General features: G+C 36.5%; 1 protein-coding gene across 4 annotated transcripts in view; it reads right to left on the minus strand.

Moving 5' to 3' along the window:
- Positions 1 to 15867, minus strand: part of TMEM245 (transmembrane protein 245) — a 79405-nt gene that overhangs the window by 42323 nt on the left and 21215 nt on the right. Inside the window, exons 6-11 of one of the 4 annotated variants that reach the window (XM_032119052.1) lie at positions 15047 to 15216; positions 10182 to 10205; positions 6943 to 7005; positions 4066 to 4170; positions 2634 to 2716; positions 390 to 480 (exon numbers count right to left, since the gene is read on the minus strand). In XM_032119052.1, coding sequence (XP_031974943.1) covers positions 390 to 480; positions 2634 to 2716; positions 4066 to 4170; positions 6943 to 7005; positions 10182 to 10205; positions 15047 to 15216 — 536 coding nt within the window. The remainder of the gene's footprint in view (positions 1 to 389; positions 481 to 2633; positions 2717 to 4065; positions 4171 to 6942; positions 7006 to 10181; positions 10206 to 15046; positions 15217 to 15867) is intronic. The other 3 variants (XM_032119043.1, XM_032119062.1, XM_032119066.1) reach the window with 3 other exon arrangements.

A 15867-nucleotide genomic window follows, 5' to 3' on the forward strand; every position in this document is an offset into this window, starting at 1 on the left:
CCCAGCCCACACAGAAATTAGAATACTGCGGAGAGGGAGGGGTGGTAGTCGCAATGGAAGTCTACGCTGTCTACGATAGGACAGCTAAAGCCAGTTAAAAAAAAAACTACACCATTTCATTTGATGCATTTTCACTGGGAATCATTAGAATGATGACAGATTCTGCAGCTCTTAAAAATAAACTATCCTCTGAGCAGAAAAGACTACTGAAATAACTCCCACTCTTCCTTCAAAAGTCACAAGCCAGAGAGTATAAAGAACAGATCTGTCAACAAAATGGTTAAGCACACAGAAAAGAACTACTGACAAATACATTTTTATTTCTTTTTACTCTTATGAAATACAAGAAATTAAAGAACAACTGGAGGTTTTTGAGAGCTGACTCCTACCTTGTGTGTGATCCATTCTCGGCCATACTGGTATACGTTGTTCGCTGCGGAATTGAGCGCCTTCTGAATGACCTGGGCTTCTGGGAGCCAGCTGGGTGGGGGGGGAGTTTAAAGAGGGAAAACAAAGTTAACTGCCATATACTACACACATTTCATTACACCCAAAACACATTGCAAATTAACATTTTTGAAACAACAACAAATCATTACGGTTAAATACATATAAACTTATTACAACTCTAATGTTTCCTTCTACATATCAAGGAATAGATTTTCCCATAAGCAAAGCACAATTAAATTTAGGGCATGTCATTGCATTTAAAATCCTCCAAGGTTCCTGAAACCTTAATTAAATTGATATCTCGACTTTTTCAAAAGAGATCTCTTCAATCTGTACGTGTGCTATTCACACTACATTTTTTTCCCCCAGAGTTTTCTGAAAATACTGTATGAAGCAGTCACATCTAGCTGCAAACACAACCTTCTGAATTAAGGTTGAATGTAAAGCTGAATGTAAATTGTTAACATAGTTTCCATGACAAAGCAACCAGTTGAAAAAGGGTTTGGACATCACTTATTTCTAAGTCCTCACCAAACTACCTGCTTGTGAATTTCTTCAGGGACTCACATCACTTTCAAGCAATGTACCCTACTGAGTTGCCAGCATCTCACCACTTGTGAATATAGGGCACACAATCTCTGCTTTGACTTTCTTTTTACATCTTGATTTCAACGGCACTTGTTGGAGCCCTTTCAAAACAAAACGAAAGCACTCAGGAAATAAAACTGCTATACTTGTTCACCTGTCTGAAGATCAACATGGAAGCTCTTCTGCCTGTATAAAGCTTCAGAAATGTCCCAGATTGGAATTCCAAGATATTTCAGTCACTCACCTCTAAACATAATATGAGCATCAAGCTCTGAAAGCTGGTAAAGCTTCATGGATTTGGCAAGAGATATTCTTACTCTTTGTGAATTAAATATACTCTTCTGGATACTTCAAATTTGGAAGAAAACACTGAAAGTAAAAAGTTACGCTACAATTCTGCTAATGATTCAACTAGTACTCCAGTAGTTTCATCATGTAAATAAGCTTCTGACAGTCAAATTTCCATTTCCATTAGTCCCACTTATTTTCATCTTACAGCAAAACAGAAAGGCCAAACAACACAAGAGATGCCATGAAGAAGTAAAACCACTTTAAGTGCTTTCTGTTCTCATCACTGTGATTACTTTAGTGCTAAAGCATGTATTACTACAGTGGTTATTAACTACATCCTTTTAGTTCTGTTTCTGAAAAATCGTTTTGCTCTTATAATACTGAATGTGCTTTCTTTCAATTTTCTTAAACCACCATCACTTTTGATTAGAATGGGCCCTTGAAAGAGTCAACCATTCTTATTCTGGAGGGATCTTTTTTTCCTGGCATTAAATTGGTATCTCACCTTTGCCCAATGTCTGTTTAGCTGAAGCAGAATGAAAGCCACCTGGAACCTGCCCCCCCTAAAATCACACTTTTTCAGTCTCACTTATTCCCCCTCAGATGTTCATGCAATCACTCCTTTACTCACCAGCATGCCCTTGTTTTCCTCTACATGCATTTCTCTCAAAACCTTCTCTCTCCCTTAACATTTGCCTTGGTGTTTACTTTAATCATCACACAGACTAAACCTTACAAACTTCCCACTGCGCACACTATACACATCTCCCTTAATAGGAATGGCCCTCCCCAACTGATTCATACCAAACTCTCCCCATCCACCATTCTTTTCACCCTTGAACTCTTCTTCAGTTCACTCCAGAAACAATGTCTTCAACTCCTATGCCCTCAAAGGCATTCTGCATCGATCTCTCCACACTGAAAAAATAATTTAGCTCTGTCTTGAAACTTTCCAGAGAGAGCATTCTTTGCCAGCACTTTTCTTTCATACGAAAAAAATACTGATCTCTTTTTTCTCGGCACTATACAGGTTTCTTCTCCACAACTGTAGCTAGAAAAGTTCATACAGCCATCCTTCACCACCAAAATCCAACCAGTCCTCAAATGAAGTATCACACTGACAGTCCTCCAGAGTGATGCATAAACATCCCTGCTGTCTGAGAGTTTAGCTTTTACATCTGCCTGCGAGAGCCACCCACATTTCTGTTCATCCAGGGGATTTTTCAAATTAAAAACTATTCATTAGAGCACCTGGAAGTTTGTTCATCCCCCCTATACTATTTGCTTAACTTCAGCATTCTTACTTTGCCCATTCTGGGTGACTGGCTACTGTCTCATTGATCAAGCTGCTTGTGACTTGAATCATGTGAACGCTCTCCTGATGTACCTAAATTAAAGACAGAGAGGAGAAGTGTTATGTAGTGCAAACTACAGCTCTTCCTACATTCAGAAAGATTTTTTTTTTTTTTTTTTGGGGTGGGGGGCAGGTATTGGGAGGAAGAGGATGGGGTGGTGGGGGAAGAGGAGGAGGGGGGAAGTGACCAGTTTGTACATTTAAAAAATAATTCTTCCAGTGCAAACAACCCACTATGAAGAAGGAAGTTCCATTAACCCAAGAAAAACCTAGTCAATACAATAATCATCACTCTGTTTTGAAAATTCTGGTCACTAGTAATAGCAAGTGGAAATTTAAACCTTATCACATCAGTGGAAAAAAATTTAACAGTAACAGCAGTGCTGTCAAGGGAAGCAGTAAAATATAAAGCACAGTTTCAAATATAATTTTTTAAGCCATGGATCAAAGAAGCATAAAAATTAATGAATACTTAACTCTAACATGACCAGTCATGCTATGAAGTGCCTGACCAAATAAATTCTTCAGTAAGAATGATAAAATACACCTTTTATAAATATCTTAATAGTCCTTTTATGAATATAAGGAAGCTTTAGGCAGGAATGTTTGCACAACTTCTAAGGTTTTCAATTTTAAGTACTCAACACTATATATGCTACATTTTGGAAAAAGGAGATTGACATCATAACCGACTGATCTTTGTTCCATAACTGTATTCAAATCAAACAGTCAATCTCCATTGATCGTTTCAAGTATGAACACAGCTCCATTAGGGAAAAAGGGAAAAAAAAAAAAGTCCATGAGTGACCTCTTCTGGTGAACAAAAAAAACCCCAACAAACCCACACGCAACCATACACCAAAAATCAATTTCAGAGAATATCTGATCATGAATCTCAGTACATTTAACTCAGAAAAGGATACCATGAGGTTATTACAGGCAATTACACCAAAAAATCTGCAAACACACCTTAAGCATTTTGCAAATGTTTCTGATGCAAGGTAAATTACAAGAAAAAATTCTAAGTAGTTCTTCTGTTGACAAGGAAGGTGTTGACAGGATGCAAAACAAATCTGTTCCTGTAATACATAAGCTAGTAATTCTTTCACTACAATAAATTTTGCATTTCCAAATGTCTATATATTAGCCTTGTCACATACGTAAAAAACCACAAAAATACAAAGAAATATAAATATTGAGATTTTGGGATATTTTTGTATATTCATTCTATAGGCTTGGAATGGTGACAAGTTCAACTAGAGAGCAATTAGTTCCTAAGCATTTATAAAAACTCTTAAAGCTATACAATCTCGTATAAATATCAGTAACCTCCATCAGCAATGAAAATGAGCTCTACAATTGTATTCATTAGCACACTGTACCTTTGCTGTAAGGAGAAGAGCTAGCAGAAGGGTTCCTATCACTAGCAAAAATATTATGAAAATGCTGATTATTTTATCTAGCATTTTCTCCAACCACACGATGATCTGCGCAGAAAAAAAAAAGAAAAAACAAATTATAGCATATAAATCAATCTTTTATGAAAGCAATGCTATATGCTATGCAACAGTATTGTTATTTTTATTTATAATCACAGTACAAAATCAGGCTCTAATCAAACAGCATTTATGCCCAAGCTTGGAAATGAACAATTAACAAGCGATGTTAGCATGATTAAGGTCATGGTATGACATGTGATTTTGCAAAAAACATGTACACATTACCACACAACACGGCAAGCTCTCTGCAAAGCAAGCAATAATTCAACAGTTACTTACTAGACCTAGAGAAGTACCTAAAAAAGACATTCATGTCAGCTAGAACCCAGAATTTTGTCTTTGTTTCTTGTCCTTCAGCAACTTGGAAACTTACAGACACTGTCTGCACAGGATTTCAAAGCTACCAAGGTATACTGTAAAGCACAACCATAACTTTCAGATTTGAATAGCTAAGAGCCATCTAAATGACAAATGAGGTATTTTTGCAAGTAATAAAATTTTTAAAGCTGCCTCATCACCTTCTGAACTTAAATGGGACAGGTGGGGTTCTACATTATTGAATATCAGGCCAATTATTCACCATCAACTATTTCTATCCACTTCCAGTCTCAGGAGGATGCTCAGCATTAAGCATGCATCAGCTGAACTGACTGATACAGGAAATAGGCATGCTTACAAAAAGGCCCATTCTATACATGTCCATAAGCAAATGGTGATACCACATTCAAGTAGAGAAATTCTGATAATGTCATTCAAAACAACGAAACTGCTCAGTCACATGACTTTGCAGAGTGCTCTGGAATAGTGCAAGCTGAGCTTCATCTCATACACAAATTGACTGTTTACATAAAAAGCTGTGAAAGCACATGCAAATATGACCAAATACATTCTTCTAGCTCCTATGGTTCAAATACCAGGTCTATTTCTACTCCATTTAGCATTACTACAGGAAAAAGCAACAAAACAACTGTAAAATTTGTGATTTAAGAGAACTGAGGTCAAAGCCAATGTGTAGTAAGCAAAAGTACTTTTGAGTACAAGTTATATATTCAACAATTAAGTTGGTAACATTTTAGTTAGAGATCTTATAAAGCTACTAATATGCATGCTGATGGTTTACATTAGTTCCTTCTTCATTATTTACCCTAGCCCTACACATGAAATCAACCCTGGAACAACGAACTTCTCAGACTGCTGTGTGATGATTGAATTGGTCAACACTGAAGTTAGATCTCCTATTTGAAAAAAGGATTCTTTTTGTGTGTGTTCATCTGGTAGCATCTGAGCATTTAATGTACATCAAGCAATTATTTTTAAACTTCAGGTTTTTACAACCAGCTCCTTGTTTGATCTAAATTAACTCAAGGATTATATTCAGCATTTTAGAACTGTTGTTCAAAATGATGACAAAAACTAAAAGAAAGTAAAATCCTTTTAGAAGTAACAAGGTGTTGAGCCAGCAAGTTTTTTTAACAAGATCTGCACTACATTAAGAACTGCAGAAAGGAACTCAGGGAACATGAGGCATTGTGAAAAAATCTTTTGTCTTACATAGTTTTAACAGTTTTCAGCATTGCTGAAATACTTCAGCCATCAGAAATGCCTTGCCAGTGCTGGAAGGAGGTGACCTGCCTGCACTAGTACTGCAGCTCTCTGAAAAACTTTGAGTACCCCCTACATAGGGCATATATATGGTGTATATATAGAGGTTACCTCTTTGGAAGTAAGACTGAAACAGGACTTGCCGTGCCCTTCCAAGCTTCGTGTACATCTAATGATTATGCAAGAGAAGCAAGAAATAAAAGTCCTTGTTTTAAAGGACAGAAATCAAAAACATCACCAAAAAACCACCACTGGATGGGCAGGGGAAGAAAATTTTACAGCATGGACTTCAAAATGAAGCTACTAAAAATTAAAGCTGCCCTTGTCATTTCAGACAAAGTTCAAACTGCTATTTACTTTCTAAGTCAGAGATAAAAGAAATCCAGTAGTCTTACATAGAGCACCTTAATCAGATTCACTGAATCCACGTAACTGAAGTACTGTCAAAGATTTCCAAAAATGCTAGGCTCAATGGTTGTGTAAGGGGTATCAAATAGGTGAAATGTCAGTGGAGCTAAGGCTGAATACATTAGATGTTTTGCCACGTAGCAGCTACTGGAAGGTCAAACTCCAAAACACCAGGATGATGACTCTCTCCAAGATGGCACATGACAGACAAGGTATCTTACCTGACACTTGTACTGTGGGTTCAAACATGCCTGACTGCCATTAAAGTGCAGTTACAGCACATGTAAATCCTGGATTACCTTTAATCTAGTTAGCAAAGTCATGGCAGCACTGATGAGGTGCAGCAGCCTCAGCCAAGCAAGTCCACCTTGTCTCTATTTACTCAGTCAGGCAGCCCAAGGAAGGCTTGATGAAAGCCAGCATTGGCAAGCCTACAGGTACTGCAATTACATCTCTCAACACAGGCTTAAGGCGATCCAAGTTATACAAGTGGTACAGACGTATCACAGCAGAAGACTGAATTGCACTGAGTATCACAGAAGTAAAAGCAGATGGACAACATTCACTTAAGGCTATATTTACTCTTTTTTTTTTTCCTATAAAAACACACTTCATTTCCCTACATTAACCCCCAATACTTCCTTAGCAAACCCTCACCTTTGCACACTCATGCTAAACAATGCATAGGAGCAGCTAAGCTACTCGCTGCAGGGAAGCTACGCTGTTAAATGCCTGTGTGGTTGTACTTACCACTGAATCAGGTCCAGACTTCACTCCTACCCCAACCGTGCCAGGCCTCCCTTTACACCCTTCCTGTAAACCATGGGCATGCACACAGAGACAAACATGTACTGACTAAATGCTACTCATTAGCCAGAGGTCATGAAGTTTTATATTTGGTTCCAAGCTTCTAAGCTAAAGGTTAGTCAACAGAGGAAAGCTGAGGCTGCCACAACATCTGAAATTATGCAAAGGTCAAGGAAAGGCAGGCTCCTAAGCTACAGAAGGTCACACTCGTAAAACCAAACTGAAATGTTACTGATTTGTGATAGGCTGTCCAAAAAAACCTATCCTTAATTGTCACAGTTTTGAAATGCAATTATCAAGGTTTTTTTTTTAAATTTAGCTCACTGTAAAAAAGTTTTTTTGATTGAGTTACACTCTATTGGAAAGCTCCTCAATAATTTGCGAGCACTTCCTCTTTCAGCTTTTGGATGATGATACAAACCGTATTATACTAAGCTGTAAAAGAACTACAGTCCATACTTAAAATTCAGAAATCCTGCCATCTAGACAGGTTCTCCATGTTATGCAGTATGATACATCATCTATGAATTAATATTTGCATGTTGCATACTGCACAGCCTTCAGAGCAGTAGTTTTTCTAGCACGTTTGATTTACTACATTACCCAAACAGTGAAGCACATCTAGGCATCCACTTCATTTTCAACTGAATTTATATAAAATTACCAACAAGAACTTTTATTATTTTCTGTAAACAACTCCACTATTTATGAAGATTTTTTCCCAAGACATTCCTTAGACTTGTCATTTCCCTTTAGTTCAGTTAATATTTGAAGATACCACCATCTCCTTAATATTATCTGCAGAGAATAAGGGGAAGTCTGTAACCAGAACACATCCCAAGGTTATGCTGAAATCAATCAGCTGAGTAGTTAAGCTAGAAAAGGTAGAAAACAGAGTATGTGAGGTCTCAAGTCTACTTAAACCAGTGTCCCTCCAACAGCAGCAGAAGAATTTAGCAATTCCTCCTAAAGACTCCTGCCACAGAAAATGTTATTAAGAACAAATTATGCTAGACTGATGGAATCTGTTCTATACTTTGAGCTACATCTACCATGAACAGGAATCAAAAAGCCAAGGTCTATCGCTACCAGTCATAATCAACCATCATTTCAAACTCTGCCATATCCATATGATTTTTAATTTCCTGCTGGATTATCAGAAATTTATCTTGGTGTTCTCTCAAGTAATTCCCTTCAAAGACAAAGCAAAAAGGAGAAAGACACACACAAAAAAATCACTTTTTAACTGCAACCAGTGTTCTGTATTACAAATCTCCTCCTTTCTTTGCCTGTGACAGAATATGACTTTTTTAATTTTTAAAAAAATCATCAAAACACCACACACAACAAAACAAACCCACTGACTGCACATTTTTTTCACTGATTATAATATTACTACTGTATGTTCATGCACAGAAGTCAACACTGTATGTAATACTATAGGACTTTCAGGATTTCTACTTATGAAACTGTAAAGTATTCAAAAACAACTCCAAGGAACTAAAAAAACCCACACTCTGTTAAGAAACTATATCCACAAGGTTTTGCCAAATAATGCTAATTTCTAAAGTGAAAATAAAATCCAGGCATTTTAGCATTTAGAGCAATTAAGTTTTTTTTAGAACCTACTCATATTAAGGAAAAAAAACGTATCTACACAGATGAATTTTCAAAGAAAATGACAAATTCAGAGCCAGAAAAAAAGCAGTTGAGAATACACGTTCTCTTGTGGCTCACCAAATGCAGCTCTTCACTTGAACTCTGCCAACAAACCAATATCTAATAAAAAAAATTTATGAAGAATTACGGTTGCACATATTTACTAACCACAAGTCACTCACATAAGACAAACATTTCAAAGTTGGGAAATAAAAAAGTAATTTTAAAACAGGAGAAATACAGTCAAGGGCAAAAGAACATTCAAAAATGCCCCTCTTCATGGACAATTTTAACTGAACCATGAAGCAAGCAACTCCTTCCTCTTTTTCAGAAACACAGAAAGCCCTCTCAACATAGAATCCTGTGCTCATTCATTAAATACTGAAGATCAAACTTTCTAAATTCATTGTATCTGCTCAGCCTAGAACTACATGTGTCACTATTAGCATTACTCCCCATCAGCCATTCATGGCAGATACCAGCTGTGTACCCTCACTTCCTTGTTTACAAGAACCTTTTATATATATTTTATCACATACCAGATTTTCACCTGTAAACTCTGAGGGGTTTTGTTGTTATTTGTTTTTTATATGGTGCCTGCTATAGGCATCCCTCCCTAGCTCTGCACTTGTCTGAAGCAATGCCACTGCTCAAGTCACAGAGAAATATCACTGAATTTAGTTGCTGTTCAGATCTCAGTCACACATGAAGCCAAAGCAGCTGTAACTTCTCTTGGGATGACAGTTCCCCAAAGAACAATAGTTAAACCTAGTTGGCTAAAATGAACCATGGGAACTGGGAATAACGTTCCTTAGGAAACATCACACACTTCTTTTAAAAGCTACTCAACAGGAAAAAAGAAATTTTAGCCATACCAACTACTTTTTTTTTTTTTTTTACTAGCCTCTCTCTTCCCTTCACACTTGTTAAGAATCAGCAGTTCTGAGGCCATGCAAAGCCTCATTTTGTATGTATTCACTGCTGGTACACTACATACTACGCCTGTGTACACAGACAAGTTTGACACTTCAGAAGTAAAAGATGGACAGCACTCACTGAACCTAGTCCATGCACTTACACTCAGCTTTATAACTGTGCTTCACACCCTTGCCACTCCCATGTTAATTCAATTAACTGCTTTCTCTGAGCAGAGAGTAGCTCTCCAGACTGGAGAGAACTGGTTTTGTTAGGTGTACAAGTAGGGACCAGGTGAAGATCAACTGTTCTTAAATAAAAGTGCCCATAAATCAAACTACCCCTTGAAAGGCTAATGCAATACTCTGCTGTACAAAACATTTAACTATGTGCATTCACTGGAGTAGAAGAGATCAGATAGAATTATATGACCTTCAGTAGCTTATACCAAGAGCTGGAAAAGAGGCATTTGAGAGACAAATCTATGAAGCAAGGCATGTTAAAAGAGTGTTCATGCTGCAAAATAAAAAAAAATAATTATAAAAAAATCAAACTCCCCAAAACCACAGAATCCATTAGTTGGAATCACAATTTTTCTATTTATTTACCTTCTTATTAAGCCAGTGCCACAGCTTGTCAGTGGCAGGGGGAGATGGAAGAAAAGGGAAAAAAACACAACACAGTGGAAAATTATTGAAAAATGCAGTAAATAGGGAAAAAAAGCAATGAGAGGCAGGCAAAGTCATCCACAGAATGAAAATGAAATTGTTCTAGACACAAAGGTAAATTGCAATAGGAAGAAAAGATCATAACAACTTCTAAAGCAAGAACCTGGGTTTTACTATCAACATGCACTTTTGAAACAAAGAGGGATATAACAAATGGGAACAACTTCAATGGTATTAACAGAGCTATCAGCACAATCTGGGCAATTCCAGTTTAATTATACTGAGAGCTACCATCAGATTTCAGAGCAGGACTTGTAAAAGTACTCCAAGAAGAGCATTTCAGCAAAACACCAAATCTTAACAAGAGATACTTGTTTAGGGCATTAATACTCCCATTCAGGCACTCAAACACTCCCATTCTATGCATTTCAAAACACTCCTATTATGTCAATTACTGTTGAACAGATTTTATATGTTTTTTTGGTACCACATTCATATTAAAGCATTCATATTCAACAGCACAACATCAAATACATAATTAAGTCTGACATACAACAGCAAATTATAGATCATATAAATGTACAGATTTCATGTAATTCTCCTTGCACCTCTCAACAGTCAATTTCTCCTTTTGCACTAAAGTTATTTTTCTTTACTGATGCTCATCCACATGCTAAAGTACACCCATTTTAGGATCTAGTTCATGTAGGACTACACTCTTAATTCTAACCATTAGTAATCAATTATTAGCATAAACAAAACAGTGAAGAGCTTTAATGCTGTTATTCATCTGTGTTAGGGATTAAGATCACATAAGTAAAGTTTTGTTTCTCTCTGAAAACAAGATCACTGAATTCTCAGTAAATCTAGCATTTTGCCAGCTGCCAGAAATTATATTAGCTCCCAATGGAAACAGAAGGTAAGAATATTTCAAATTTATAAAAATCTCATTAATAAAGTTGATCAAGTTAGAAGCAGACTGACAAAGAAACATGAACATTAGGAAACATGAAAATAAAATGTCACAAAGCACCCATGTTTACTAGCTTTTACTACTCATGGAAAGAGTCACAGTCAGAGAAATCCATTACAAAGCTTCAAAAGCCTCAAACTAACACTGTAGAATTTGTTTCTACTTTACCTCTTCACTTATGGAATAACTTATCTGTGAAAAAAGGCAAAGTTGTTTTCTGATTCAATGACATACTTTTAACTTTACTACTGAACTTTAAAACCTACTTCCTTTTGGAAAAACCATAGAGCTCATGGCTGTATTGCTCCCCTTTGCAATTCCGTACAAAATACAACAAAAGAGCACTATGATTTTAGCAGAATGTGAAAGGAAGTCTTTGGTATTTTCCTCTAATTTCAGCCTCTGGGAATTGGATAATAAATGCAGTAACTAGGAAATAAATAACACTTGAATGTCAAAAATAACAATATTTTTTATTCTTGTTTAAGACAATACCTGGGAGGCTCTACCTGCCTACTAGCTTACCAACACTGATGTTTAAGTAGTTCTACAAATGTAATCAACCTGCATTTGAAAATAGGCTACAGCTTAATTCTAATCTTCAAGTCATACAAAATTAATAAGGCTATAACCATTTTTCCAGTATTTTATTGGAAAACTATTCATCTAAGATCTTACATGTCTATGAAAGTATTTTCTAAAATAATGTAAGTACTGGCAGAGATTCTGCTTGTTTTCTGTGCTTGGCTAAACTATATGCTAAGTGTGGTACCAGAAGAAATAAAAGTTAACTTTATCCAAAGTCCAAATAATGTAAACAATCCACATATAAAATTCTAGTGCACTATACCAAGAAAAAGCATATAACAACTACATGATTCACTCAAGTACACTAGAAAGCATGCATGTAAAATATTAGTACATTCCAACAAGTAAAAGTCTATTGCATGCAGCTCAGCTACTGCCAATGCTGCTGAACTCCCTCAAAAATTCTATAATCCAACTGTAGTCACCATACTGAAAGACAACAGTCTTCTTTAAAATAAAAAATTATCAGTTAAGAGAGTTATTAATTCTTTGTTGTTAATAAGAACACACATGATACCATATCTATTAAGATGGTTCGGTGGCTGACAACAGAAACCTCCCTACTCTCCCCTCCAGGAAGTCTCTCACACCTGTCTGTTTACCCTCCATGAGGAAAATGCACAGACAGGGACTAAAGAATAAGTAGCAACATCCTATTTTCATAGTCAATATTTAAAGGAGGCACATTCAGACAGACTGACCTACTGCTTACAAAAAAAAAAAAAAAAGAAAAACAATGCCCTTTCTTTTCTCTTGATCAGAATTTCTCTTCATTTCAAATTTCTCTGCACTTCTGAGATAATCAGGGTAAATGATAATTGTGAAAGAAGAGAAGCAGTTCTTTTCTTGATGCTTTTGTTACAGATATAATCAATAAAGCTCAGATTTGCATGTGTGAGCAGTACTCACCCATTTCTCACAATGGGTTATTTTCCACACTATCTACACTAGCCTCCTAAAATTTGTTTGGCAGGAAGACATGCCACTCTAAGATGTATTCCTCCTTCTCACTGCATTTCACTCAAATCTGGAACTATTTCCTAACTGGGCATACCAAGTTTGCCAGCCCAAGCAGTACCACTAAATATTTGTGTAAAACAGACCTTCTCAGTGGCTTGTTGTACTTAGCTAAGAGCCTCAATACATCCTGATGCTAAGGTTCAGTTTCCAATTAACTCAGCATACAAACAAAAAACCAAACAAAACAAAAACCCTAAGCAGATTCAGCTCCCATGAAAAGAAACTACAAATAGAATATTAAAAAGTTAAACATCTAATTGCAAACGAAATGATCCCTAGGTCTTGGTTTCTCACACACACCCATAACAGGCAACCTGTAACAATTTACTCCCCAAATTTCTATTTTGTGTTTGCATATTTTTTACTTCCTCTTCAACAGTACCTACTGAAGCTGAAACATTCAGTAATCCAACTTAAAAAATCTTGCAAGGATGTCATTTTCATTCCTCTTGTTTCCCTGTCCCTACAAGAAACATAACAGACAATATTCTGTGGCACTGCTTCCCAAATTCTGAGGTACCATGCATCCATGATCCTACCATACACAGAATAAGCATAGCCAGTAGAACTTAAAAGATACGGAAGTATTAGTGTGATAAGCGTTGGAAGACTACATATAATCCCAGCCACCCATGCTAAATGCCAGCTGAAACAGAATTAAAATAGGCACAAATGAGGACAACAGAATCATGCAGATTATCAAGCGCCTTTCTTGTAATGGCTGGGAGAGCTCAAATTACTTTAATACACAGCGCAGACTCAGGAGGAATTACAGCTGTCATCTAAAAAATGGAGGGGCGAAGGGAGATGGAGAAATGAGCTGTGCCAACACTCTTCTATCTGTTAGACATAAAACAACATGTAGATAAACTGACCTTAAGTACATTTAAGCTGAAGAGCGAGAGGTTCTGCTGCACATTAAAGCCCTACCTTCTTTAAGGAGAAAAGACTTGCTGGAATTAGGAAGGATACTGTATCATATAGTTATGCAATACAAGGATACCAAACTTGACAACTCATGAAATAAAAATACATTCAATATTGCATCCAGAGAGTCTTCTTACTTACAGAAAAAAACCTTTTTATGAAAAGCTTTGTATAACGTAAGCTTTTATCCCAACATGTAATTTCCACTACCTTTGGAAAACCACTTTATTGTGTTCATAGCTGTATTTTGAAAGGCTTTTCCTTTTTCATATTCTTCCTCAATGAACCCTGTGAAATCACTACTTTTTTCCTAGAGGCATTTCAATGCTTTTGTTGACCTTTTGTCTTCCATTCACCCATTAGATCCAGGCTTAAGCTCCTCCCTCTCCTGTAGGAATTCAGAGCTATTAATTGCAAAACCAATCTGCCAAGGTACAGATGCTCTGACAAATGTACTTACAGGGTTCAGTTCATCAGTTACAGAAGCCCTAAGATAATGGCTTTTTCCAGAGCAGAGAATACGTCAACAACACAGTTACAGAAAGCACATTCTTATACACTGCCATAGCTATTGCAAACAAAATAATCCATCCATTTACGTGAAAACTTACCATTCTTAATGAAAGAAACTGTATAAATCTTACGGAGCTTTCCAACTCTGCATTTTGCAATGCAAATGTAGGCATATTTCGTGTGGGGGAGAAGGGAGGGTAACACAGAAGCTTTATTCTATGGCATTTCCCAAATACTTTATCCCACATATTTCTTCACTTAGAGAGGGAAGACTCATTTCTGTACCACCATACTATTGTGTGCAACAACTTTGCTTCCACACAGTATAGACAAATGTGTCTGAACTAACTCGGGCTGTACTTACAGAACACAATGGTCTGCTTTTAAATTAAATTTTCTCATAAGAAGTAGGAACATCTTATCCTTCAGACTAAAGCTCATTAGGTTTAAATTCAAAATCTTTGTAACCAGGTAAGGTGACTAAAGCATGAGAAGTTTGCCTTACTCAGATAAGGAATCTTATACAGCTGATTCAGCACTTTAAAAGTGACTTCTGTCAAGGTTTGCATGCAACCATTGAACATTTAAATTTAAATGTGTACTTAAGTGTGAATAGTGATAGAAGAGACATAATTTAAAATACACCATAAAACAGATAAGAGTTTTACATGAAAGACATATTCATTAGTGACAGACATTTATCTTAGAATTAAAGCATCTCAGAATACGGTGAACAGAGAATAAAACAAACTTTCAAGTTGCTTAAGGAAGTAAATAGAAATACCTTACTGTCAAGCTTTAGCATAACACTTCCGAGTCCTCTGATGGGCCGTGGTGCAAGAGCTTCCTGACGTTCCTTCACAAAATTTTCAACAAGTTGCCACCAACTTTTGCAGTGGTTTGCCATGAAGTTCAAAACTCCAAAATGAATCACTAATTTCTTAAGTGCCCAAACTGTAACCACAAGAAGGAAATTAAGTATCAGAGATTTCAGAGGAGCACCACAAGACTACTTATCTATTCTATTCAGGAAGAGCGATGAAAAAGAAAGGAAAAGCCTCTTGAGTTTTATTTCCCATTAGAAACCACCTCTGGAACTTTCCAGTGATTTTAGTACTAATCTCCTCTCTAGCTTTGCAGCTGTGCTTATCCACATGGAACTTAGATGACAGCAGAAGCAAAGTGTCTGCACACTACTCAATAATGCAGCTAACAGACTTGAGCAAGGCCTGGGATAAGAAGGTGCCGCTCCATGATTCCAGTACAGTTGATTTCTTACATATTCACACATACACCATGTCAAATGACTCCACATAAAGTACCACAATCAGAACTTAACAGCACATTACACATAAAATTTTCAGCCTAAATTCTTAAGTTTTAGGCCTTCTAAGCTGTTAAGTGTATCTTTCCTTTCAGAACTGAAAGTACATCCTGCGAAACTTCACAGTAACGAAGCACCCATTTAAATCTTCTATTGAAATACTACTGATAGATTTTGCTTTTAAACATTAAAAAAGCTATTTGAGATTAGCATTTTATCTCGGCAACTTGTAGTTACCACTACAAGTAACTTTACTTCTAATATATCTTTTTTTCTTATTG

Source organism: Corvus moneduloides, chromosome 1 (genome assembly GCF_009650955.1).
Source record: "Corvus moneduloides isolate bCorMon1 chromosome 1, bCorMon1.pri, whole genome shotgun sequence".
Lineage (NCBI taxonomy): Eukaryota > Metazoa > Chordata > Aves > Passeriformes > Corvidae > Corvus > Corvus moneduloides.